The sequence below is a fragment of the Vitis vinifera genome, chromosome 2 (genome assembly GCF_030704535.1).
Source record: "Vitis vinifera cultivar Pinot Noir 40024 chromosome 2, ASM3070453v1".
Lineage (NCBI taxonomy): Eukaryota > Viridiplantae > Streptophyta > Magnoliopsida > Vitales > Vitaceae > Vitis > Vitis vinifera.
In genome coordinates, this window is record NC_081806.1 from 1592451 (window position 1) to 1616845 (window position 24395).

Genomic DNA, 24395 nt, shown 5'->3' on the forward strand with positions numbered 1-24395 from the left:
ACGTGACTACAGAAACATCAGAATATAAAGATATCATTACACAAATTCATACCAAATTATAAAAACAAGCTGCACAAACATGAGAGCGAGAGAAGGAGATAGAGGACTAACTGGGGAGAGAAATGAAGCTTCTTGATTCATACTGCTTGGAAGTACTGGTGCAGTAGATGAGGGAGTGGAAACCGTCCTCTTGAGGCAGAACAAGTAAAATAGCAGAAACAGAATAATGGAGAAGTGGGTACTCTCTGATTTGTGTTTTCTACAATGTGCGGATGGGCTTTAGGTATGGAACACTGCGTGAGGATTTTCGAGTTTGGAGTGGCATCACCCCTGTTGTCGCCACTAACAACAGCTGCAATAATCAATTTGGTCTCATTCATATGGGGCATAGCACAAGTTTTCAATGAAAGAAGCTTTGAAGATCTGTTTATGCAGATGTTCTTAGCCTGTTTTGCAATGGTAAATTGCTGGCCACCATATGAAGCCATGGTAAATTGCCTATGAAGATCACATTCATCTCCATTATTCTTGCATGGGCCCGTTACTTGGTATCCTCCGTTGTACTTCAATATATTCTCACTGTCTCCACAAATATTGTACTTCTGCTACTGTAATGTATGGTTGAGGTGTTGCTGTAAGATCAATAATCGGTAATTCAAGTCATAAAATGAAAACTTCTCTGATGAATTACACTAAAACCTAATCACTTTTATATACTTCTGCTCAGTTTTTATTGCTCATGCTCTGCTTTTTCATTCCTTAATTTTCTCGCAGATTTGCATGTACTTTGTGTGGCATGTTTGAAGAACCAACAAATATAACCTCATTGATCAAATACTCCACTCCACCTCCATGGTCTGCCTCTTCATTCTTCTGGCTGATGCAGTGCTTTTGTGTGGATAACTTCACCGGTCTTTCAGATGAATCCAACTGATCGTTGGATGTGTTTATATACCCTACTGATGATCCATACAAGGAGCCACCTATAGGTGTGGAGTACAGCTCTATCTGCCATGGCATATGATTATCCACCAATAGAAGTATCATACAACATTTCTTAAGGAGAAAGAGAAAAAAATCTTTGAATTTGAATAAGAAAAGTGATACATTTTAAAGAAATAGTTTAAAGACAATTACAGTAGAATTTAGATAAAGATGGATGATGATGAGATACGAATATGCATGATACACCCGAAATTTCCAAGGCGGAGAGAATTCTTAACAAATAAAAGACTGTCTGTGAGATTGGTTCTTTACAGAACTTTATTTGTTAGGAAAGATGAACTTGACTTTTCTCCTACCCTAATAATAAAATATCCAATAGTTACAAACCATGGTTTTGGAAGCTAGTCTCCGGAGAAAATGTTTATGTAATGACGGGGTATTTTATGTCACATGAGCATTTCTATTTTGAAAAGTCTTATTTTGAATTATGGTTGAAAAAGTCAAAAAGAAAAGTATCTAAAGAACACGTGTTAGTTTTGGATTGGTGAAATTCGGTTTATTATGTTGGTCAATTAGGTGAGTTGAAAATTTTATGCCATATCAGCCTTAGGGTGAAAATTTCTTAGGATTTTAGTAATTGGGAATTTTCGGAAAAGAAAAACGAAAACGAAAATGAAAAGTTAATTAATTAAAATAATAATAATAATAATTAATTAAATTAAATTCCTTATTAATAAAAATTGAGAAAAATATTAAATTGTGTGTTTTATAAAAATAAAGAGAAAAAAAAATGAAAATGGAGTAATTTAGGCTTGGATGAAATAGGGTTTTAAAAGAAAAATGGGAGTTAGTTATTGGGTTTATTTTGAACTTGGGTTGGGCTTGAGTGGGCTGATTAAAAGGAAAAGAAATGGGCTTGAGTGGGCTGTTTGGTAAGTAGATTAAAATGAAAAGAAATGGGCTTAAGTGGAAAAGAAGGGAACAGTAGTAGCAGATCTGGGAGAAAGGGGGCGGCGGCACTGTAGAAAATCTCACCTCGCCGGAACTTTGATCGGTCGTTTGGATGGTTAAACGACATCCGTTTCAGCTCAGATTTGGAGGGGGTGTTCTACTCGAGGGGAACAATCCTACGGTGGCCAATCGTATTTTTAGCGACTGAATTCTTAGATCTGTGGTAGGGGACCCTAACCCTAAAACTTAAATTTTTATGTTTTTCCCTTGAAAAAAAAATTGTAAATATTGTCATTATGAGTTAATTAGGAATTATGGGGGTTGTATGAATTTTTCTAGAATATTTGGAATTTGTTTAGAATTTTTGTAATTGCGAGAAATTGATTTTGATTGATAATTAATCGTTTTGAATTGAAAAAAAAATTATTGGAAGAGTTGAAAAATTCCAAAATTAGGGTTAAATTTCAAAAATAGTGATTTGTGAATTTTTGGGTATTAGTTAGAAAATTTTTGAAATTTTTATGATAGAAAGTTAGTTAATTTCGAATATTAGAAATTATTATAATGGTTGAAAAATTCCGTAAGTGCGGTAAAATTTCAAGATTTTTGATATGCAAATTTTTGAATATTTATTTGGGATATTATCAGAAATTTTAATATGTGAAATTATTTTATTGGATTATTGGGGAATGTTGAAATTGTTGAATTATTGAGGAACCTTGGAATTGTGGCATTCATTTGCATCATGGTTATGTGGAAAATAAATAAATAAATAAATAAAATTATGAAGATTGTGAAAAGTGTATGAAATGGGAAAAAAAAAAATAGTGATGAGAAGTGAAAGTCGTGTGGGGCGAATTAAGAAGGAAGAGAGATCCCTAGGATGAAAGACCCAAAAGTTACCCCAGGAAGACTCCGAATGGGGAGTGTATTTGGGTGCGGACGCGTATCCTTCAGTGAAAGCCCAAGAACAATAGTGTATTGTATGACTGTGTGTCACACGTTCATGTGCATTCATGTAATTGTTGAATATTGTGAAATTGTGTATAAAATTATATATTAAACTATGTGGTTTGATTGATACTGTTGAATTGTTCCTGTGGTGTTGAAGTGTTCTTTTCGTATTCTTAGAAACTTAGTAATCCCCTTAACCTCTTGGGTGTTAGGCACCCTACTAAGCAATGTGGAAATGTTCACCCCTTCCTTGTTACACCTTTTTAGATGCAAATATCTCTCTTGAGGATCCACAGGTGGGCCAGGGAGGATTTCAGGATGCTCCTGGAGTGGCCTAGTGGAGTGTGACATTTTCTGTTATTATGTTTTTTGTTTGGATTTTGGGATTTGTTTTAGTAATTATGACTCATAGATTTGTTACGAAGCTTTATTTTGATTAAGTTGTTAATTGTGAACTTTTATTTTGGACTATAATGAATATTTATTTAATCTTGTTGTTTTGAGTAGTTTTGGGATATTATGGTTTATGAGAATTCTAGTGGGATGTATAAAAATAAATAAATAAATAAATAAAAAAATTCAGAGTATTTTTATTGACTGCCAACGTGGAATAGGAGGAACCCTTAGGGTCAAACCTTTGACTTGGGGTCACGGGCCAAATTTTGGGTCGTCCGGAATTTGGGTCGTGACAGTTTAACTTCTTATAATGAATCCTATGATATAAGACAAACTGGTCAACCCCATTCAAGTAAATGACCAGCAAAGAAATGGGAGGAGGAAGCCTAACCGATCAGAGCCAATTCCTTCCTCTTCACACACGGGCGCTACTGCATCACACCAGCGCAAACCGAGTATTTGCAGTTGTCTACTTGTGTGCCATCTTAGCTCTGCTGTATCATCACTTCCTTGCTCTACTTCACACCACCACCGTAGTCTCCCTCCTCTTTCTTCTAGCTGATGCAGTGCTGGCTTTCATGTGGGCAACCGCACAGGCCTTTCGGATGTGTCCAACCCGACGTCAGGTTTTCATCGAACACCTTCAACATGTTGCCAAGGAGAGTGATTATCCGGCACTGGATGTGTTTATCTGCACTGCTGATCCATACAAGGAGCCACCTATAAGTGTGGTGAACACTGCTCTATCTGTGATGGCGTATGATTATCCAACAGAGAAATTGTCAGTATATGTATCAGATGATGGAGGTTCGCAGCTGACCCTCTTTGCTTTCATGGAGGCTGCTAGGTTTGCAACCCACTGGCTACCTTACTGCAGGAAGAACAAGATTTTAGAGAGGTGTCCAGAGGCCTATTTTGAATCAAACCCCTCATCGTGGTTCCCTGAGGCTGATCAAATTAAGGTAACTTAAGAGATTCAACAGTATGTGATAAAATTGTTCATAAAGTAGGATCAATTATAATGCCTAGTGGAAGAAGGGAATACATTTAATCTCATCAGCTTGAACAACACTCAAAATTAACATGACCCGTAATTTGCATATTGATTGGTATTTTCTTCTACAATTCACATGACTTGATTTCTTTGAATTAGGTCTCACCAAACACAAGCACACTCTTCGATCCATACAATTCAGCAATAACTGAAGGTTAAGCATCCAATTATCCGATGGGTATAGGCAAACAACAAAAAGTCCACTTGATGAATCTTCAGAATTGGAGTTATCATCTTCTTCTACACATTCTATAAACTTCACCTATTTTTCCAAAAATATATTGTTTTATGTTGGAATTTGGAAGCAACCTAATTAGACCTCTCTCTTGGATGTATGTGCTGTATGTTGAAACAAATATTTTTTTAGTGATAAAAATAATAAAGATTAGTTGAAACGTTACCATCAGCTGAGATAACCTTGTTTCCACCCTTATTAGGTATTATTTCTAAGTCCTAATATGATTTTCTTGTTTTTCTTTGTCCCCACACATTGGATACATTTTCATTTCGCTACCGCTGACTTAATCTTTTCATGATCCTTCATATCCAGAGCCAACATCATTTGACTAATGTTACCTACTATATTATACACAGTTGCAGATTATTCTACAACATTTGTAATTACGATAAATAATTAATCATATATAGTAATATTTAGAGGTTAATAATCAAAATCATTCCTGAATTATGATGCAGCTGATGTACGAGAAAATGAGAGTTAGGGTGGAGACTGCGGTTAAGAGTGGGATAATTAGCCATGATTATATGAATAGCAAGCAGGAATTGGAGGCTTTCAGCAGATGGACTGATGGATTTACATCTCAGAATCATCCTGCAGTGATTCAGGTTTATTATATTAATGGAACTTTAATATATACAAAGGAAAATTCTGGGTGTGCCCCATAACGTGGGGCAATAGATTTAACTAGAAAAAAAGGAGGCCTTTTAATGGAGGCAAAAAGTTTTTTAACACTAATATGGTGGGGCATGCATTGACAACAGGTTTTGTTGGAGTGTGGTAAAGATGAGGATGTCATGGGCCATACGATGCCCAACCTTGTTTATGTATCCAGAGGGAAAGGCATCAATTTGCCCCACAATTTCAAGGCCGGTGCTCTTAATGCCCTGGTAAGTTCACTCATGGCCATCCAGCTTTATGATTGATCTTTCAAAATAAGTGCCCCCCACAGCCCAATTCTTCTTTCCATTATTGTTCCGAATCAACCATGTGTTTATAAATACAAATACTTTTGTTTATATGTTTTGAAGCTTCGTGTATCAGCCACCATGACTAATGCACCAGTAATCCTGACCCTAGATAGCGACATGTACTCCAATGATCCACAGACACCTCTTCGTGCGCTGTGTTATCTCTTAGACCCCTCTATGGATCCAAAACTTGCGTATGTTCAGTTTCCTCAGATCTTCTATGGGATCAACAAGAATGATATTTATGGTGGTGAAGCCAGGCATACATTTCAAATTCATCCCACGGGAATGGATGGACTGAAAGGCCCTATATATCTAGGTACAGGAGGTTTTTTCCGGCGAAAAGTCTTCTTTGGGGACCCATCAGAAACCTCTGAATTGAAGCAGGATCACCTAGGGAGCAAGTCAATCAAGTCCAGGGTAATTTTAGCATCGGCGCATCATGTTGCAGACTGCAATTTTGAGAGCCAGAGCCAGAGCCAGAGCCAATGGGGCACCAAGGTAGGCTTGGTTACTACTAGGATATAGAATTAAAGATCCAGTTTTGCAATGCTTGTTTAATTAAAGGAAACATTGGCGTTTTCTATAATGAGCAGATGGGCTTTAGGTATGGATCACTGGTTGAGGACATGTACACTAGCTATATGCTTCAATGTGAGGGATGGAAGTCCATTTTTTGCCATCCCAAAAGGCCTGCATTTCTGGGAAATTCACCCACCAACTTCCATGACTTTCTGAATCAAACCAGGCGATGGTCAATTGGCCTCCTTGAAGTGGCCTTCTGCAAATATAGCCCAATCACATATGGCACCCGCACCATAAACCTTCTCAGTGGCCTATGTTTTGCTTACTATTCCTTCTGGCCCATTTGGTCAATTCCCATTACGATCTATGCCTTTCTCCCCCAGCTTGCTCTGCTTAACTATGTCTCGATCTTCCCAAAGGTATGCCCTTTTACTAGAATAATAGTTAATAATAATAATATTGATATTTACTGAAAAAAATTGAATGGTTTTGCAGATGTCAGATCCCTGGTTTTTTGTGTATATATTCTGTTTTCTTGGAGCCTATGGGCAAGATTATCTCGAGTTAATATTATCTGGGGGGACAACTCAAAGGTGGTGGAACAATCAGAGAGTATGGATGATGAGGGGGCTCTCGAGTTTCTCAATTGGGTCGGTTGAATACATCCTCAAGTCCATTGGCATTTCCACATTCGGATTCAATGTGACAAGCAAGGCGGTGGAAGAGGAACAAAGCAAGCGATACAAGAAAGGGATGTTTGAGTTTGGAGTCGCATCACCCTTGTTCTTGCCACTAACAACAGCAGCAATAATCAACTTGGTCTCATTCCTATGGGGCATTGCACAAATCTTCAGGCAAGGAAGAATTGAAGATCTACTTCTGCAGATTTTGTTAGTTGGTTTTGCAATGGTGAACTGTTGGCCCATATATGAAGCCATGGTGTTGAGGGCTGATGAAGCAAAGATGCCAGTGAAGATCACATTGATCTCAATTGTCCTAGCATGGGCTCTTTACTTGGCATCTTCCATAGCATTTTAAGATATGGTGACTCTAAATTTTCCCTCAGATGTTGCTTTAATCATTTCCTAGGCACCAGAACGTATGCTTAAAGATCTTGTTTTAAGACCAATAATAGCTCGGTAATTCAAATATCAAAACGAAAGTCATTTAATAAATGAAGCTTTCTGTCATATCTGGAGTCAACAATTGACTGAAGTCTCTATTCTACAGTTACAAATTATTCTACAACATTTGAAATTAGGAGAAAGAATTAGTCATATACAACACTATTTAGAGGTTAATAATCAAAATCAGTCTTGAATTATGATGCAGCTGATGTACGACAACATGAGATGTTAGAGTGGAGACTGTGGTTAAGAGTGGGAGAATTATCAATAGCGAACAGGAATTGGAAGCTTTCAGCAGATGGACTGATGGATTTACATCTCAGAATCATCCTGCAGTGATTCAGGTTTATTATATTACTGGAACTTTAGTTAAAAAAATATATATATGGGTAATCCATATCGTGGCAATAGATCATTTAACTAAAGAAAAAAGGAGGCCTCTAATGGAGGCAAAAGATTTTAATTTAGTACTAATATGATGGGGCACGCATTGAGAACAGGTTTTGTTAAGAGTGTGGCAAAGATGAGGATGTCACAGGCCGTACAATGCCCAACCTTGTTTATGTATCCAGAGGGAAATGCATCAAGTTACCCCACAATTTCAAGGCTGGTGCTCTTGATGTTCTGGTAAGTTGACTAATGGCCATCCAGCTTTATGATTGATCTTTCAAAATAAGTGCCTGCAACACCACCCCCTGTCCCCCCAACCCAATTCTTCTTTCCATTATTGTTCCGAATCAACCATGTGTTTATAAATACAAATACTTTTGTTTGTATGTTTTGAAGCTTCGTATATCAGCCACCATGACTAATGAACCAGTGATCCTGACCCTAGATAGCGACATGTATTCCAATGATCCACAGACACCTCTTCGTGCGCTGTGTTATCTCTTAGACCCATCTATGGATCCGAAACTTGCGTTATGTTCAGTTTCCTCAGATCTTCTACGGGATCAACAAGAATGATATTTATGGTGGTGAAGCCAGGCATGTATTTCAAATTCATCCCGCGGGAATGGATGGCCTGAAACCTCTGAACTGAACCAGGATCACCTAGTGAACAAGTCGATCGAGTCCAGGGAAGTTTTATCATCGGCGCATCATGTTGCAGGCTGCAATTTTGAGAGCCAGACCCAATGGGGCACCAAGGTAGGCTTGGTTACTACTGGGATATTGGATTGATGCCAGTTCTGAAGTACTTGTTTAATTAATTCTGTGTTCCGGAATTGGCGTTTTCTATAATGTGCAGATGGGCTTTAGGTATGGGTCACTGGTTGAGGACATGTACACTAGCTACATGCTTCAATGTGAGGGATGGAAGTCCATTTTTTGACATCCTAAAAGGCCTGCATTTCTTGGAAGATTACCCATCAATCTCCATGACTTTCTGAATCAAATGATACCATTGGCCAGTTGGGCCTCCTTGAAGTGGCCTTCTGCAAATATAGCCCAATCACCTATGGCACCCGTGCCATAAGCCTTCTTAGTGGCCTATGTTTTGCATACTATTCCCTCTTACCCATTTGGTCAATTCCCATGACTATTTATGCCTTTATCCCCCAACTAGCTCTGCTTAACTATGTTTCAATCTTCCTAAAGGTATCTCCATTTATGCTTTTACTAGAATCATAGTTAATCAAGTAGTGATTAATAGTATCATTGATATTTACTGAGAGAATTAGAATGGTTTTGCAGATGCCAGATCCCTGGTTTTTTTGTATATATATTCTGTTTTCTTGGAGCTTATGGACAAGATTACCTTGAGGTAATATTATCTGGAGGGACAACTCAAAGGAGGTGGAACGATCAGAAAGTATGGCTGATGAGGGGACTCTCGAGTTACTCAATTGGGTCGGTTGAATACATCCTCAAGTCCATTGGCATTTCCACATTCAGATTCAATGTGACAAGTAAGGCGGTGGGAGAGGAACAAAGCAAACGATACAAGAAAGGGACGTTCGAGTTTGGAATCGCATCACCCTTGTTTTTGCTACTAACAACAGCAGCGATAATCAACTTGGTCTCTTTCCTATTGGGCATTGCACAAGTCTTCAGGCAAGGAAGCCTTGAAGCTCTACTTCTGCAGATGTTGTTAATTGGTTTTGCAATGGTGAACTGTTGGCCCATATATGAAGCCATGGTCTTGAGGGCTGATGTTCTTATTTTCTTTTTTTCTTTTTTTTTCTTTTTTTATGAAAGATGTCCACTGAAATATTTAATATTTATGTTGAGAGATGTGCACTGACCTCAGTCTTCTTGGAACTTTTCGTCAGGTTATTTGTGGTTAGCTATTATAATAAGGATGTGCTTATAGAAACGTAAGAAAACGACAGAAAAAATGACAAATATAAGCTGCCAAGTTTCATTTGAATTCGAAGAAATGAAACAAGGCCTTCAATATATTCCTTTTCTTCAAAAAGAGACAAGGCAAGCCAGGCCAAGGTATAATATTTTCTATCAGTATAGATAGAGATAAATAAGAAGATAACCACTGTCAAGCAATTGAGGCAGCACACAGAGTACCAATCCGCCCCAAAAAATGGAAGAGACAAGAGCGAAAGGCCTTCCTCTTCACACAAGGGTGCTCATGCCCCGGACCTGGGCGAACCGAGTCTTTGCATGTGTATACTTGTGTGCCATCTTAGCTCTGCTATATCACCATCTCATTGCTGTGCTGCACTCCACCTCCATGGTCCCCCTCTTCATTCTTCTAGCTGATGCAGTGCTGGCTTTCATGTGGGCAACTTCACAGGCCTTCCGCATGTGTCCAACTGAGCGTCGGGTTTTCATCGAACACCTTCAACATTATGTCAAGCAGAGTGATTATCCAGGGTTGGATGTCTTTATATGCACTGCCGATCCATACAAGGAGCCACCTATGTGTGTGGTGAACACAGCTTTATCGGTAATGGCTTATGATTATCCCCCGGAGAAGCTGTCAGTGTATGTCTCTGATGATGGAGGTTCTCAGCTGACTCTCTTTGCCTTCATAGAGGCTGCTAGGTTTGCCACCCACTGGTTACCCTATTGTAGAAAGAATAAGATTTTAGAAAGGTGTCCCGAGGCCTATTTTAGATCCAGTCCCTCATGGTCTCCTGAGACCGCTCAAATTAAGGTAAGATACATGAGCTGTACTATCGTGTTGTTTAATCCATGGAAAAGGTAAAATGTTCCCTTTTCCATCCCTTTTTAGGTTTGCTCTTTCCTAAATTTCAAAATGTTTATGTTAAAATAAATGAAATAAGCTTAGAATACTATATAAAAATAATTTATTGATTTTAAATTTATTTTTATTTTTTTCACTTTTTCTTTTTTCCATTTTTCTTCTTTATTTTAGTCCGCTCACACTTTTTTCTCAATTTTCAGAAACCAAAAATAACTTAAATATTTGTAGATGATGTATGAGAGAATGAGAGCTAGGGTGGAGAATGTGGTCAAGAGGGGGAGCATTTTGCCTGATTATATCACAAATGAAGCAGAATCTGAAGCCTTCAGCAGATGGGCTGATGGATTTACGCCTCGAGATCATCCTGCTGTTGTTCAGGTTTGCTTTGTTAGCCTAGTACTAATAGGTATAAGGAATCACAACCAAGGCGCCTACTGATACATATGTAATATTGGTACATTGAGGCACGCAGGTTTTGTTAGAGGCCGACAGAGATAAAGACATAACCGGCCTTACAATGCCCAACCTTGTCTATGCGTCCAGAGAGAAAAACATGAATTTGCCCCATCATTTCAAGGCCGGTGCTCTTAATGTCCTGGTAATTAAGCATAGCTAATGACCCATAAGCCATTTTTTGTTGAGGAATTATGTCTCCATTTAATCTCATTCTTCATTTTTATGTTTCTGAATCGCCCTTGCTTACATATATAAAACAATTTGTTTACATTAATTTTGAAGCTTCGAGTATCAGCAACCATGACCAATGCACCAATACTCCTGACCCTAGACAGCGACATGTACTCAAATGATTCGCAAACGCCTCTTTGTGCACTGTGTTTTCTCTTAGACCCTTGTATAGATTCAAAACTCGGATTTGTTCAGTTCCCTCAGATGTTCTATGGGATCAACAAGAATGATACTTATGGTGCTGAATCTAGACAGAGTGAAATTGTTCTAATTGGGATGGATGGATTGGTAGGGCCTACATATATAGGTACAGGATGTTTTTTCCGCAGACAGGTCTTCCTTGGTGGCTCCTCCCCACAACTGAACCCTGATCTTCTAGTTAGCAAGTCAATCAAGTCCGAAGAAGTTTTAGCACTAGCACACCATGTTGCGGGCTGCAATTATGAAAATCAAACCAGTTGGGGCTCCAAGGTAAGCTCTTGTTTCTCATATGTAGTTTAAATTTCTCCCCTCATAAATAGAGAAAACAAAAATTTTAAAATACTCAAACAAATAACAAGAATGCCGCTTTTGGGACACGTTTAGGAGATGGATTTTCTACATTGTGCAGATGGGATTTAGGTATGGATCATTGGTTGAGGACTTATACACAGGCTATCGACTTCATTGTGAAGGATGGAAGTCCATTTTCTGCAATCCCAAAAGGCCTGCATTTCTGGGAAAGGCGCCTATCAATCTCAATGACATGTTGAATCAAACCGTAAGATGGTGTGTGGGACTCCTTGAAGTGGCATTTTGCGAGCATAGCCCTATCACCTTTGGAGCCCGTTCCATAAACCTTCTCACAGGATTATGTTATGGGCACATGGCATTATGGCCTATTTCGTCCATTCCAGTTACCATCTATGCCTTTCTACCTCAGCTAGCTCTCCTCAAGTGTGTCTCAATCTTCCCAGAGGTATGCATCCCCATATATGCAGTAATTGATCAATTAGTATTGTAATTATAAATAATGATCAATTGAAATAATTGATGCTTAATGAGGAATTGTATGGTCTTACATGCAGGCCTCAGACCCTTGGTTATTCTTGCGTCTATTTCTTTTCCTTGGAGCCTATGGACAAAATTGTCTCGAGTTTATGTTGTCTGGAGGATCAATCCAAAGGTGGTGGAATGATCAGAGGGTGTGGATGATGAGAGGGCTCTCAAGCATGATGTTTGGATTGGTGGAATACTTACTGAAGACCATTGGCATTTCCACATTTGGATTTAGTGTCACAAACAAGACTGTTGGAGAGGAACAAAGCAAGCGATACGACCAAGGGCTGTTCGAGTTTGGAGTCTCATCACCCTTGTTATTGCCAATGACAACAGCCGCCATAATCAACTGCATCTCTTTCCTATGGGGCATTGCCCAAGTCTTCACACAAGGAAGGCTTGAAGGTATACTTCTACAGATGTTCTTAGCAGGTTTTGCGACGGTAAATTGCTGGCCAATATATGAAGCCATTCTGATGAGGACCGACGGAGGAAAGATCCCAGTGAAGCTCACATTGATCTCAATTATTCTAGCATGGGCTCTTTACTTAACATCTTCGATAGCATTCTAAGATATGGGGACTTGATTAATTTTCTCATTGTTTGCTCCATTAGTTCCTTAGTTGAATCAAGAAGAGACACATCATTTTTACTTAACATCATGTTTACCTTTTTTTGAAAGAAAACAAGAGTACCTCAACCAACATGGATATCTACGTGGCTAAGAGAGTCTAAATAGGGAATATTTTTTAGGCCAACTCACATCTACATTTCTACTTTTTAATTTTAAATCACCCCAAGTTGGGCCAAAAATCCTTGAAGTGTGCTGACTAAAAATTAAATTCGTTGAATAAATGCACAGACAAATGTGACCTCCTTAGAAAGTCATAAAATTTCTCCCCAACTATTCATGGATTAAAATTTCCAGAGTTGACTCTCCTGACGTAATTGTGGACAAGTTCACACGGCTTTTACTTTTCTTTGTCCCGACAAAACACTGAAATGTCTCTTGAGCTCAATAATTACATACACCGTTCTTCTCCTAATAAAGCAGTCGATAATTTCTTGAATTTAGTCTCTTTACGACATTGGCAGAAGAATACAAGAATGCGTCTGCATCACACTGTTTTTATTCCTCCTGATAAAGACATCCAATTTCATTTTCTTGGCGCCATCTTTGGTTGAGGAAGACAAGACTATAACATTCTTGGACTAGTCCTACTCGGGAGCACATCTTTTATTAAGGCTTACTACAGAGTCCTGACAATCTCGTCCAGGCACCGGACCAGCAGGGGAAAAATGGGAGGTGAGGGGGCGACTGAGAGGAAGAGCACCGCCAGCCATGGTCTTCCTCTTCTTCACACAAGGGCGCTCATGCGTCGGACCCCAGCAAACCGAGTATTCGCAGTTGTATACTTGTGTGTCATCTTGGCTCTGCTATATCACCATTTCATCGCTCTACTCCATTCCACCTCCATACTCTCCCTCCTCATTCTTCTAGCTGACGCAGTGCTGGCTTTCATGTGGGTAACTTCTCTGGCTTTTCGCATGTGTCCCACAGAACGTCAGGTTTTCATCGAACACCTTGAGCATTATGCCAAGGAGAGTGAGTACCCTGCTTTGGATGTGTTTATATGCACTGCTGATCCATTTAAGGAGCCACCGATTGATGTGGTGAACACTGCCCTGTCTGTGATGGCTTATGATTATCCAATAGAGAAGCTGTCGGTATACGTGTCGGATGACGGAGGTTCCCAGCTGACTCTCTTTGCTTTCATGGAGGCTGCAAGGTTTGCCACCCACTGGCTACCCTACTGTAAGATAAACAAGATAGTAGAGAGGTGCCCCGAGGCGTATTTTGCATCCAACCCCTCATGGTTCCCTGAGACCGATCAGATTAAGGTAACATTCTAGAACTCTGCATTAGGAGCCTTAATTAATTTTTTTTACTTAATTTGTAAAATAATTACAAAAACAATATAAAATATATATTATTTCTCAATATTTAAAATAGCAATTATATCACATTCCGATATTTTTTTATTTAAAAAGATGATATTTCTTTTATGTTTAATAATATTCATGATTAAAATATTAAAACTTTATAAATAAATTTGTTTTTATATTATGTTATTCAATGTATAAAAACTATATATATCTATATATATATATATATATATATATATATTACAACTATTTTTTTTAGTTTTTCCCTTTTAATCATAAGTTTAATTTATAATAAAAAATTGTTTTGCAAAAGGAGTACATAAAAAAAATAAAAAACTGACATGAAAAAAAAAAATTTATAGTACTTGAGATATGCATATCTTATATCTTAATATAGAATAAATATATTTTGTGTAAAAATGACATAAAAAATAGGATCGATAATATATCTTACCTCTTATTTTATATCATTTTTAGTTGACCGTAGGATAAAACAAATAATTAAATTATTTATTTTCTCTCGTAGCAAACATAAGATATCATATTTCATTTCCTATCTTATCCCATTAGATATTTAGTCAAACAAACGTGACATAAAGGGTTTCTCTTATAGCCAAGATAAGAGAGGTGTCCTTCTTCATTTTCCTTCTTTTTTTTACTTTTTTTTATTTTTTTATTTTCTTTTTGGTTTATGGTGTCCATTATATATCCAAGTTCCAACCAGCATAGGCCAACAACAATAGGGTCATTTTTGACATTTTAATTGCCTACCATCCAAAACTTCCATGTCACTAGCTTTCTGCCTAAACCAAACCTAATGGGAACATCTGTTCGAGAATCAGAAGAGCCAAACCTAGGTTATATCAAAGCTTAACCAAATGTATTTTTGTAGGCATTTGTTGGTTTTATGTGAAGTGGGTTCCTTAAAAAAAATTCATTTTTTCTGAATAAGATCAAATAGATTAGTTGAGCAATTACCATCAGTTTAAAATATCTTTATTTTACAAAAGACCATAAACAGTAATATTTGATGGAAAATCATTTGAAATCAAAGGTATAGCAGAATAATCAAAATGATTCATTATTGATAATGATGCAGTCGATGTACGAGAGGATGAGAGATAGAGTGGAGAATGTGGTCAAGAGAGGAAGCATTAGCAACGATTATATCCCTGATCAAAGAGAAATCGAAGCTTTCAGCAGATGGACTGATGAATTTACACCTCAGAATCATCCTCCTGTGATTCAGGTTTGTGTTCTTAATGGAGCCTGTCATCCTATACATGCTGCAAAATTCTATTATATATCTTAATGAAAAACCACTTTACTCCTTTTAATGGAAGCAAATTAAGAGGGATTTTTTTTTTTTTTTTTTTTTTGTTTTATGTCCTGAACAAGTGTAATGATATAAACAGGTTTTACTAGAGCGTGGCAAAGATAAGGACATCACTGGCCATGACATGCCAAACCTCGTATACATCTCTAGAGAGAAAAGAATGGATTCCCCACATCACTTCAAGGCCGGTGCCCTTAACGTCCTAGTAAGGGCTTTAATGACTTAAAGATTACTTATGGTTGATCGTTCAATAGAAATGTGCATTTTTTTTGTTAGCCTCATTGCATATTCTTCATATTATAATTTTGTTTAATTAATTATATGTATTTGAAGCTTCGAGTATCAGCCACCATGACAAACGCACCAGTGATCTTGACCCTAGATGGCGACATGTACTCCAATGATCCACAGACACCTCTTCGCGTGCTGTGCTATCTTTTAGACCCTTCAATGGATCCAAAACTTGGGTATGTTCAGTTTCCGCAGATCTTCCATGGGATCAATAAGAGTGATATCTATGATGGTGAACTAAGGCATGTGTATCAAGTTCAATTGTCCGGAATGGATGGATTGGCAGGCCCTCAACTTGTAGGTTCTGGAAGTTTTTTCCGGCGAAAAATCTTCTTTGGTGGCCCATCAGAAACCCCAGAAATGAACCAGGATCAACTGACGAGCAAGTCGATCAGGTCCAAAGAAGTTTTAGCAATGGCTCACCATGTTGCAGGCTGCAATTTTGGGAACCAAACCAAATGGGGCACCAAGGTATGCTGATGGTCACTTGAACCGAAGTCTAGGTAGGAGTACCACTTTTGGAGAACATATTTGGATACTATTTTTGGTTTCTATACAATGTGCAGATGGGCTTTAGGTATGGTTCTTTGGTTGAGGACTTGCACACGAGCTATCAGCTGCAATGTGAGGGATGGAAATCCATTAACTGCAAACCTAAAAGGCCTGCATTTCTGGGAAATTCACCCCTCAACCTCCATGACTCGCTGAATCAAACTACGCGTTGGTCGGTTGGCCTCCTTGAAGTAGTCTTCTGCAAACATAACCCCATCATCTATGGAGTCCGGTTCATAAACCTTCTGTCAGGGTTAGGTTTTGCTTATTATGCCTTCTGGCCTTTTTGGTCGGTTCCCCTTACTATCTATGCCTTTCTCCCCCAGCTGGCTCTGCTCAATTCCACCTCAATCTTCCCAAAGGCATGTATCTCATCCATGGTATTATAATTATGTATACATGATTACCAATAGAAATGATATTTAGCAAGAAAATCCACATGGTTTTGCAGGTCTCAGATCCTTGGTTTTTCGTCAATGTATTCCTTTTCCTTGGAGCCTATGGACAAGATTATCTGGAGTTCATATTATCTGGGGGGACAACACTAAGGTGGTGGAACAATCAGAGAATGTGGATGATGAGAGGACTCTCAAGTTTCCCATTTGGGTGGATTGAATACTTCCTGAAGTCTATGGGGATTTCGACTTTTGGGTTTAATGTGACAAGCAAGGTGGTTCAAGAGGAGCAAAGCAAGAGATACAAGGAAGGGATCTTCGATTTTGGAGTTGCATCACCCTTGTTCTTGCCACTAACTACAGCAGCCATAATCAACTTGGCCTCATTCCTAAAGGGAATTGCACTGGTCTTCAAACAAGGAGGGCTTGAAGATCTTCTTCTGCAGATGTTGTTAGCTGGTTTTGGAATAGTGAACTGCTGGCCCATATATGAAGCCATGGTGTTGAGGACTGATGAAGGAAAATTACCGGTGAAGATCACATTGATCTCAATTGTTCTAGCCTGGGCTCTTTATTGATTATTAGCATCTTCCATGGCATTTTGAGATGTGGTGACTGATTCTCTTAGTTATACATATATATAGTGGTAGAATACTTTATGGTTGGCTGGGGGCCGGCTGGAGTCAACTATATGTAAGCCAAGAGTAAAAGAAGAAATAATGGATGAAGGATCATTAAATTTTATATTTGCAAGTTGTATTTTAGAAATGGTTTTGTTTAATATAAGGATAATTATGATATTTTTAAGGTATTTGTGATTCTTTAAAATATAGATAAATCTTATTAGAAGATGCAAGACTTGTAATTGAGAATTTTATATATTCAAATATTTCCAAAGGTTGTTCTTCAACTCCAAACTTCACTTGTACATCATCGATCACAAAACTTAGTAATATTAAATTACTCAACATGTCATTCAATTGTCCCTCACAAATAGAAAATTTGTTGGTTAGAGATTAAGAAGTTCATGATTAAATTTGGATGTATACATGGAATACCTAGAATAGCACATTAAGGTTTTAAGGAGCATGATATGTATATTGAGTCCAAATCTTGCAAAATTAAATTTTTAGTAAAATTGGTATTTGATGATTTATCTTTATTAAATTGCATAATTGGTTATTAATTAAAAAAATATAGTAATATATATAATAAAAAAAACATTATTCATAAATCTTTAAAGAATGCCTAATTAGTTGATATCAAGTATAAAACTCGTCATCACCCTTTTTGATGAACTCTTTTGATTTTTCTACTACCTATTTGATGTAGGTCCATTTTTGTTATAAGAACGAGAGATATTCATATATAATAATTCTTTTTCATTTAAGTTATATTTAGTTCCCAAAAATATTTAGAAATGGAAAAAAAATCCTTAAGGAAGATAATTTTTCATATTTTGTTTCAAATGAAAAATATGAAAGAAAATTAAATATAATTAAAATTAGTTAAAAATTAATTTATTTTTAAATTATTTAATATTTATATAAAAGAGAAAAAACAAATAAAATGAATTTGAAGTAACATATAAAATTAATATATTAATTTTAAATCAATCTTTTAATTTTCTTTACTTTTTTTTTTTTTTTACTTTTCCTCTTTATTTTCTTTTCTTTAAATTTTCTAGGATTCAAACATAGTTTTACTGGTAGGATGTGAAAACATTCTTATCTATGTCACTTACCAATTGTAGCTAGCTACACCCTATTTCTATACTTCATTTTTTTCAATGGTTATTTGATTAAAAGAAATGAAATAATCTCAATTTTCTAAAATTAATCCTCAACTTTTTTAAGTCTAAAAAATGACCTATTTTATAGAAAATACTCTCACCTTTTTTTTATATATAAAAGTAACATTTTCTTTTAAAAGTCTCTCGAAGATAATGCAAAAGTTGAAAGGTAGTGGAAGGGATGAAAAGATCTCAAATTTATAAAACTAACATCTTCCATTTTTTAACTTGAAAAGTAACCTATTTTTTACCAGTGTTTTGAAAGGCGCTCTTGAGGCGCGCTTGGAGACGCGCTCGAAGGTGAGGCATCCAAAAAACTCCTTAAGGCGTTGGCACAACAACGTTGAACACAAAAGGCGAACACCTTTTCACCTGAAGCGCTTCAAAGGCGTGCCCTACGTACGTCTTTCACGCCTTGCTCATTAAAGTATGAGCCTTTGGTTTGTTGAGGTGGCTAATAAAAAAAATAGAAACAACTTACCGTTGAAGACTTTATAACCCCATAAACACATTGAAGGCTGAAGAGGGAACAAAGAGAATGAGTTGGGGGAGAAACCTAACCCTAACCCTAGCTCTTCATGGTTCTTACCTTCAGCAACCTGAAGATCAACTTCTTCTTCGACAACCTGAAGATCGGGTTCTTCTTGGGCAAAAACACTGAAGTGCTACTTCTCTTTCTCACTCTGACGACTTCATCTCTACGGAAGTTCTCCTTCGGCAGCAACACAATGTGAAGAACTGCATCTTCCATCTCGATTCTCAATAAGTAGGTTTTTTTCTCTCTGTCACTCACCATCTCTTAGTCTCACACAGTCGCACTCTTCTCATCACCTCTTCTCTCTCTGTTTTTCACTCTTCTCATCTTCTCTCTCTCTGTTTTTCACTTTTTTCAGTGTCCAGCTTCTCATAGTTTCAAGCCTTTAACAACATTATTTTTCTTCTCTAGATCTTTCCCTTTATTCATTTTTTCCTCACAACAAAATCAAATAAATCCCAGTTGCAACCTTTATTGCAACAACCTAGATCTTTCCCTTTATTTATTTTTCCCTCACAACAAAGTCAAATAAATCCCAACTGTAACCTTTATTGTAGCAACCTAGATCTGTCCCCCTTTATTTATTTTTTCCTCACAACAAAGTCAAATAAATCTCAGTTGCAACCTTTATTGCACATGCAAGAGCCTTTATTGCACATGCAAGAGCCTTTATTGCACCTGGCAACAGCATTTATGCATGCACAATGCAATAAAGCTATATGATGCACTGCACCATTTTTAAACAATGCACAATACTAAAGTGGCACCCGACAATATCTTTTAAACAAGGCACATGGCAGTGTTTTTCTAAACAGTGAACCCAACACTGTTTTTTCACTCTTTCATGCTTTATTTTTAATTTTTAATTGTTAATTTGATATTTCAATTATGTTTTATAATTATTTTTAAGGTCAATTATATAATGAAATTTAATTATTATTGTTATTATTATTTTTTAGAATGAGTTCCTCCAATTCGAAAGCTTTACGAAAAGATTTTGTGTGAAAATATGTTATTGAAGTCTCTGGGGAGAAGTATATATGATGTAAGTTTTGTAATCAAAGATGCGCGGGAAGAGTGAATAAGCTCAAACATCACTTAGCCGGAACTCATCATGGTATGAAACCATGTACCAAAGTTAGTGAAGATGTTAGATTGGAATGCAAAGAGGCATTGAGCAATTATAAGGAACAAAAATAAAAAATAAAAAATAAATGAATTGCTCCAAGAAATTGGTGTGGGTCCAAATGAGAGTGTTTTCTCTAAAACAATGGGGACATTGTGGAGTGGGAGTGGTAGTGGTAATGAGAGTGGTAATGGGAGTGTAAATGGGAGTGGGGAACCTATACCTAGGGGACCCATGGATAAATTCGTCATTTCACAATCTAGACAAAGTATTTTGAATTATAAGTGAAAGCTAGAAGAAAGGAAGAAAGTGTGTAGAAAAATTGGTTAGTTTATATACTCAAAAGGTCTCCCATTTAATATAGTGAATGATCCTTATTGGGTTCCTATGGTTGATGCAATTACAAATTTTGGGCTTGGATTTAAGCCTCCATCTATGCATGAATTGAGGACATGGATTTTGAAAGAAGAGGTGAATGATATAAATATCATGATGAAAGAGCACAAAAAAGCCTGGAAGCAATATGGATGTTTAATTATGTTAGATAGTTGGACAGATGGAAAGAATAGATGTCTTATAAATTTTTTGGTGAATAGTCCTATTGGCACGTGGTTTTTGAAATCAATTGATGCATCTAATACAATAACAAATGGAGAATTGATGTTCAAACATCTTAATGAGGTAATTGAAGAAATTGGAGAGGAGAATGTTGTGCAAGTTATTACTGATAATGCATCTAATTATGTGAATGTCGGAATGAGGCTTATGGAAAAAAATGAGAAAATTGTGGTGGACTCTTTGTGTTGTTCATTGCATAGATTTGATGTTGGAAGATGTTGGGAAGCTCAATGTTCATGCTAATACACTTTTGCAAGCTAGACAACTGGTAAAGTTTAGATATGGGCATACTTGGGTTCTTAGCTTGATGAGAACATTTACAAAAAATGATGAACTTATTCATCTAGCAATCACACGATTTGCTACTGCATTTCTTACTCTCCAAAGTCTTTATAAGCAAAAACAAGCTCTTATAGCAATGTTCTCCTCTGAAAAATGGTTTTCTAGTACATGGGCCAAAAAGGTAGAAGGTGTAAAAACTCGAAATGCAATATTGTTTGATCCAAATTTTTGGCCTCATATTGCTTTTTGTATTAAGACCACTATTCCATTAGTAAGTGTCTTAAGAGAGGTTGATTCAAAGGAAAGACTAGCCATGGGTTATATTTATGAGTTGATGGACTCAACCAAGGAGAAAATTGCATTTAATTGTGGGGGCATGGAGAGGAAATATGGCCCAATTTGGAGAAAAATAAATGCAAAATGGACTCCGCAACTTCATCGGCCTTTACATGCAGCAGGTTATTATCTTAATCCACAATTGCGATATGAAGATAAGTTCTCTAATGTTGATGAGGTGAGAAAGGGATTATTTGAATGCATGGATAGGATGTTGGATTACCAAGAACGTTTAAAAGTTGACATTTAGTTGGATTCATATGACCAAGCAATTGGTGAATTTAGAAGCCGAATTGCAATTGATTCTCGAAGATTAAGAAGTCCTACAAGTTGGTGGATGTGTTTTGGGGGTTCCACACCGAAGTTGCAGAAGTTTGTTGTTTGAGTCCTTAGCCTCACTTGTAGTGTTTCGGGATGTGAGAGAAATTAGAGCTCTTTTGAATCGGTAATACTTATATTTTTTTTAAAAAAATTAGTATATGCATTTTTATTCTAATGTTAGAGAACTTTAATTTAATTTTAATATATAAATTTGTTTATATTATTATTTGTAGATTCATACCAAAAAGAGAAATAGACTCGAACATAAGAGCTTAAATGCTCTACTGTATGTGAGGTACAACACTAGATTGAAAGGGCGGAGTCTACAAAGAAAACAAAATGTTGATCCGATTTTGGTATATGAGATTAATTCAAATGATGAGTAGATTGCGGAGAAAGAAGATCCCTTCCTCCCACTTGATCTTTGTTGGCTTAAAAATAATGAACTATTTAATGTTGATGTCATTAGAATTGTGTCATCCCAAAACCAAGAGACTCAAGCGTCATCAAACAACATGGTTTCTTCACATTCTAACAAAAGAAAACATGATGAATTTGCAAGTAAGTACTCAAAATTTTAAATTATTAATTTTGTTAAATTTATTAATGAACTTATAATATTTACACCTAATTTATACTTTATGTTAGGTAAAAATGGAGGCCAATGCAAAGGGAAGGAGTTGAATTTGACACCAATTCATGAAGACGAGGAGTTAGATGAGTTGGGAGGGTTTAATGGTGGGAACTTTCCAACTATTGATACATTGGACGAGGATGATGATGACATTGGAGAGGATGATTTAAGTTGAAATGTTCTAGTAATATGTGTTGAACTATATTTGATATTTTGTGACTTGGTTGTGGTTGTTTGGAACTATTAGTATGGTTGTCTTTATTTTCTATTGTGAAAGTATGGAACTAGTAAGGTTTTTTTATAATTCTAATGGATTGTTTTCATGTTTTTTAATTTATGCTATTTTATTTTTATTTTTTATATATTGTAAAATATTTATTAATTATAAAATAAGGGTTTCAAAAGGCTTACGCCACGCCTCATGGGTACAAAAACGTCTCACCTTACGCCTTCGCCTTTAAAAAAGTTGTTTTTTACATAAATATCCTTCAATATTTTCATTACTTACATGTATGTTTGAAAAGAACTTGTTATTTTTGCAAGAAAAATATGAGGGTATTTTTGTCCAAAATGGATTTTTTTAGGTTGAAAAAAAGGTGAAGGGTTAGTTTTCCAAAATGATGATGATTTCATTCCTTTTAATTTTATCCCAAAAATATTTATGTCAAAAATTGATTACTTTTTAAGTTTAAACATGAAAAATGATTAGATTTACAATTTTAAAATCATTTCATCAATTTTAATCAATTAATCATTTTTTTCAACCTCTTCAAGGAAAAAAGGTGCCCCTTTTGGCCTTAATGAGCTTTGCTAATGAACATAATCATACAAAATTTGATTAAAGGTTTTCTTTAACTTAGAACATATTTCAAATATTGAATTAGAGATTTTAATATGAAATATATCTTATTTCTTATCTAGTTTCGTGTTTGAATGACATATTAGAAACAAAAATGAGAAATCAAAAACTAATTTTCATGAAAGCTAAAATCGATCACTCATATGATGATGATTTAGATTTCTCTTTTCCAAACGGTATGTGGATTTCTCTCTCATTTTTATTCTTAGGCTCATTCATATTCCATGTGACAAATCCACCTTAAAAGGTGAAAAGGTTAAAGAATTCACTTCAATCATTGTGAAAAAAAATTATAATTAATATCTACAAGGCCCCCTAAAGAGTTGGGATTTGGACCTCAATCTTGTGTAGATTCACTATCCTACCACATGCATTTTCAATATCAATTTTGTGTGGATGCACTTTTACTTGTACGTATTTGTTATAGGATGCCCTAATACCATATAATATCTACTTTTTATCTTAAAAAATTTTATATCAAACTCATCTTTTAAAAGACGAATTGATTTTTTGTATTTAACTTATGTTTTAAAAAGATGAGTTTACTTTTATATTAAATTCATCTTTTTAAAAGACAAGTTCAATTTCAAATCTAAAAATATGATAATTTTAAAATTAATTTTTTGTGGTATAGTTTAAATATATATATACATTTTTCTAGAAAAAAAAACCCCATGTAACAATGTATCATTTTCACGAGAGATAATCATGGAGAGCTCCTATCCTCCGCTCCAATAATGAGATGGATTTTTGTCAATCTTTTATATTATGATGATTTTCCCTAGTCTTAGAGCACTCTCTTTGTGTATTTCCAATTTTTGTATTAATCAATCAAATTTTGACTAAGCATGCAAAGATGTGACTACTTATAAGAAGGTAGAAAACACTGACTAATTAAAAAGGTGTTTGTTTTCTTAATTTTTTGTTGAAAGTAATTTATTTTTAAATTTTAAATTTTTTTTTTTTTTAGAATAGGAAAATTCAAAATATTTAGTTTTTTCTAATTAAAAATAATAATATATTGATTTTTATTTATTTTTTAATACTTAATATAAATAAAATATTATAAAAATAAATAACCTAATATTTAATATTATTAAGAATTAAGATTTTATTTAGAATCGGTTGGAGTATTTTTTGAGTATTTTTTGAGTAAAAAAACAAACACTAGTATTTTGAGTATTTTTTGTATTGGTCAGTCAAATCAATGAAATGATCTGGGTGTTGGAGTAAGAAAGAAAAAAACAAAAGATTTTGTCATATTCTGTATTTTTATTTAGATAAGATTGAGTAAAGGGAACATCAATAATGCTATTAGT

At 35.8% G+C, this 24395-nt stretch overlaps 3 protein-coding genes, 1 long non-coding RNA gene and 1 pseudogene across 5 annotated transcripts; 4 read left to right on the forward strand and 1 right to left on the reverse strand.

The window, feature by feature from the left end:
* The first annotated feature begins 1941 nt into the window (after window positions 1–1941).
* On the forward strand, window positions 1942–7224 carry LOC100258169 (cellulose synthase-like protein G3). 2 transcript variants are annotated; one of them, XM_010661320.3, is made up of 7 exons: window positions 1942–2119; window positions 3843–4208; window positions 4997–5146; window positions 5303–5428; window positions 5570–6010; window positions 6106–6453; window positions 6530–7224. In XM_010661320.3, the coding sequence occupies exons 2-7, from the start codon at window positions 3852–3854 to the stop codon at window positions 7070–7072; spliced, it is 1965 nt and encodes a 654-aa protein (XP_010659622.2). In that variant the 5' UTR covers window positions 1942–2119; window positions 3843–3851; the 3' UTR covers window positions 7073–7224. The 2 variants fall into 2 exon arrangements, with proteins under 2 accessions (XP_010659622.2, XP_002264427.2); XM_002264391.5 differs by lacking the exon at window positions 1942–2119 and having other exon boundaries at window positions 3536–4208.
* Window positions 7225–7707: 483 nt separating this feature from the next.
* LOC132254875 (cellulose synthase-like protein G1) lies at window positions 7708–8793 on the forward strand (annotated as a pseudogene).
* An 863-nt stretch (window positions 8794–9656) lies between these two features.
* On the forward strand, window positions 9657–12709 carry LOC100241038 (cellulose synthase-like protein G3). Its single transcript, XM_002264305.5, has 6 exons — window positions 9657–10276; window positions 10556–10705; window positions 10800–10925; window positions 11066–11485; window positions 11625–11972; window positions 12082–12709. The coding sequence occupies exons 1-6, from the start codon at window positions 9701–9703 to the stop codon at window positions 12622–12624; spliced, it is 2163 nt and encodes a 720-aa protein (XP_002264341.2). The 5' UTR covers window positions 9657–9700; the 3' UTR covers window positions 12625–12709.
* Window positions 12710–12807: 98 nt separating this feature from the next.
* LOC100246145 (cellulose synthase-like protein G3) lies at window positions 12808–17317 on the forward strand. Its single transcript, XM_002264263.4, has 6 exons — window positions 12808–13954; window positions 15099–15248; window positions 15415–15540; window positions 15669–16097; window positions 16193–16540; window positions 16630–17317. The coding sequence occupies exons 1-6, from the start codon at window positions 13352–13354 to the stop codon at window positions 17149–17151; spliced, it is 2178 nt and encodes a 725-aa protein (XP_002264299.1). The 5' UTR covers window positions 12808–13351; the 3' UTR covers window positions 17152–17317.
* A 1218-nt stretch (window positions 17318–18535) lies between these two features.
* LOC109124189 (uncharacterized) lies at window positions 18536–19572 on the reverse strand. The gene is made up of 2 exons (XR_002032111.2): window positions 18955–19572; window positions 18536–18819 (listed from the first exon to the last, which is right to left on the reverse strand). It is a non-coding gene; the product is annotated as an uncharacterized LOC109124189 (long non-coding RNA).
* Window positions 19573–24395: the final 4823 nt, after the last annotated feature.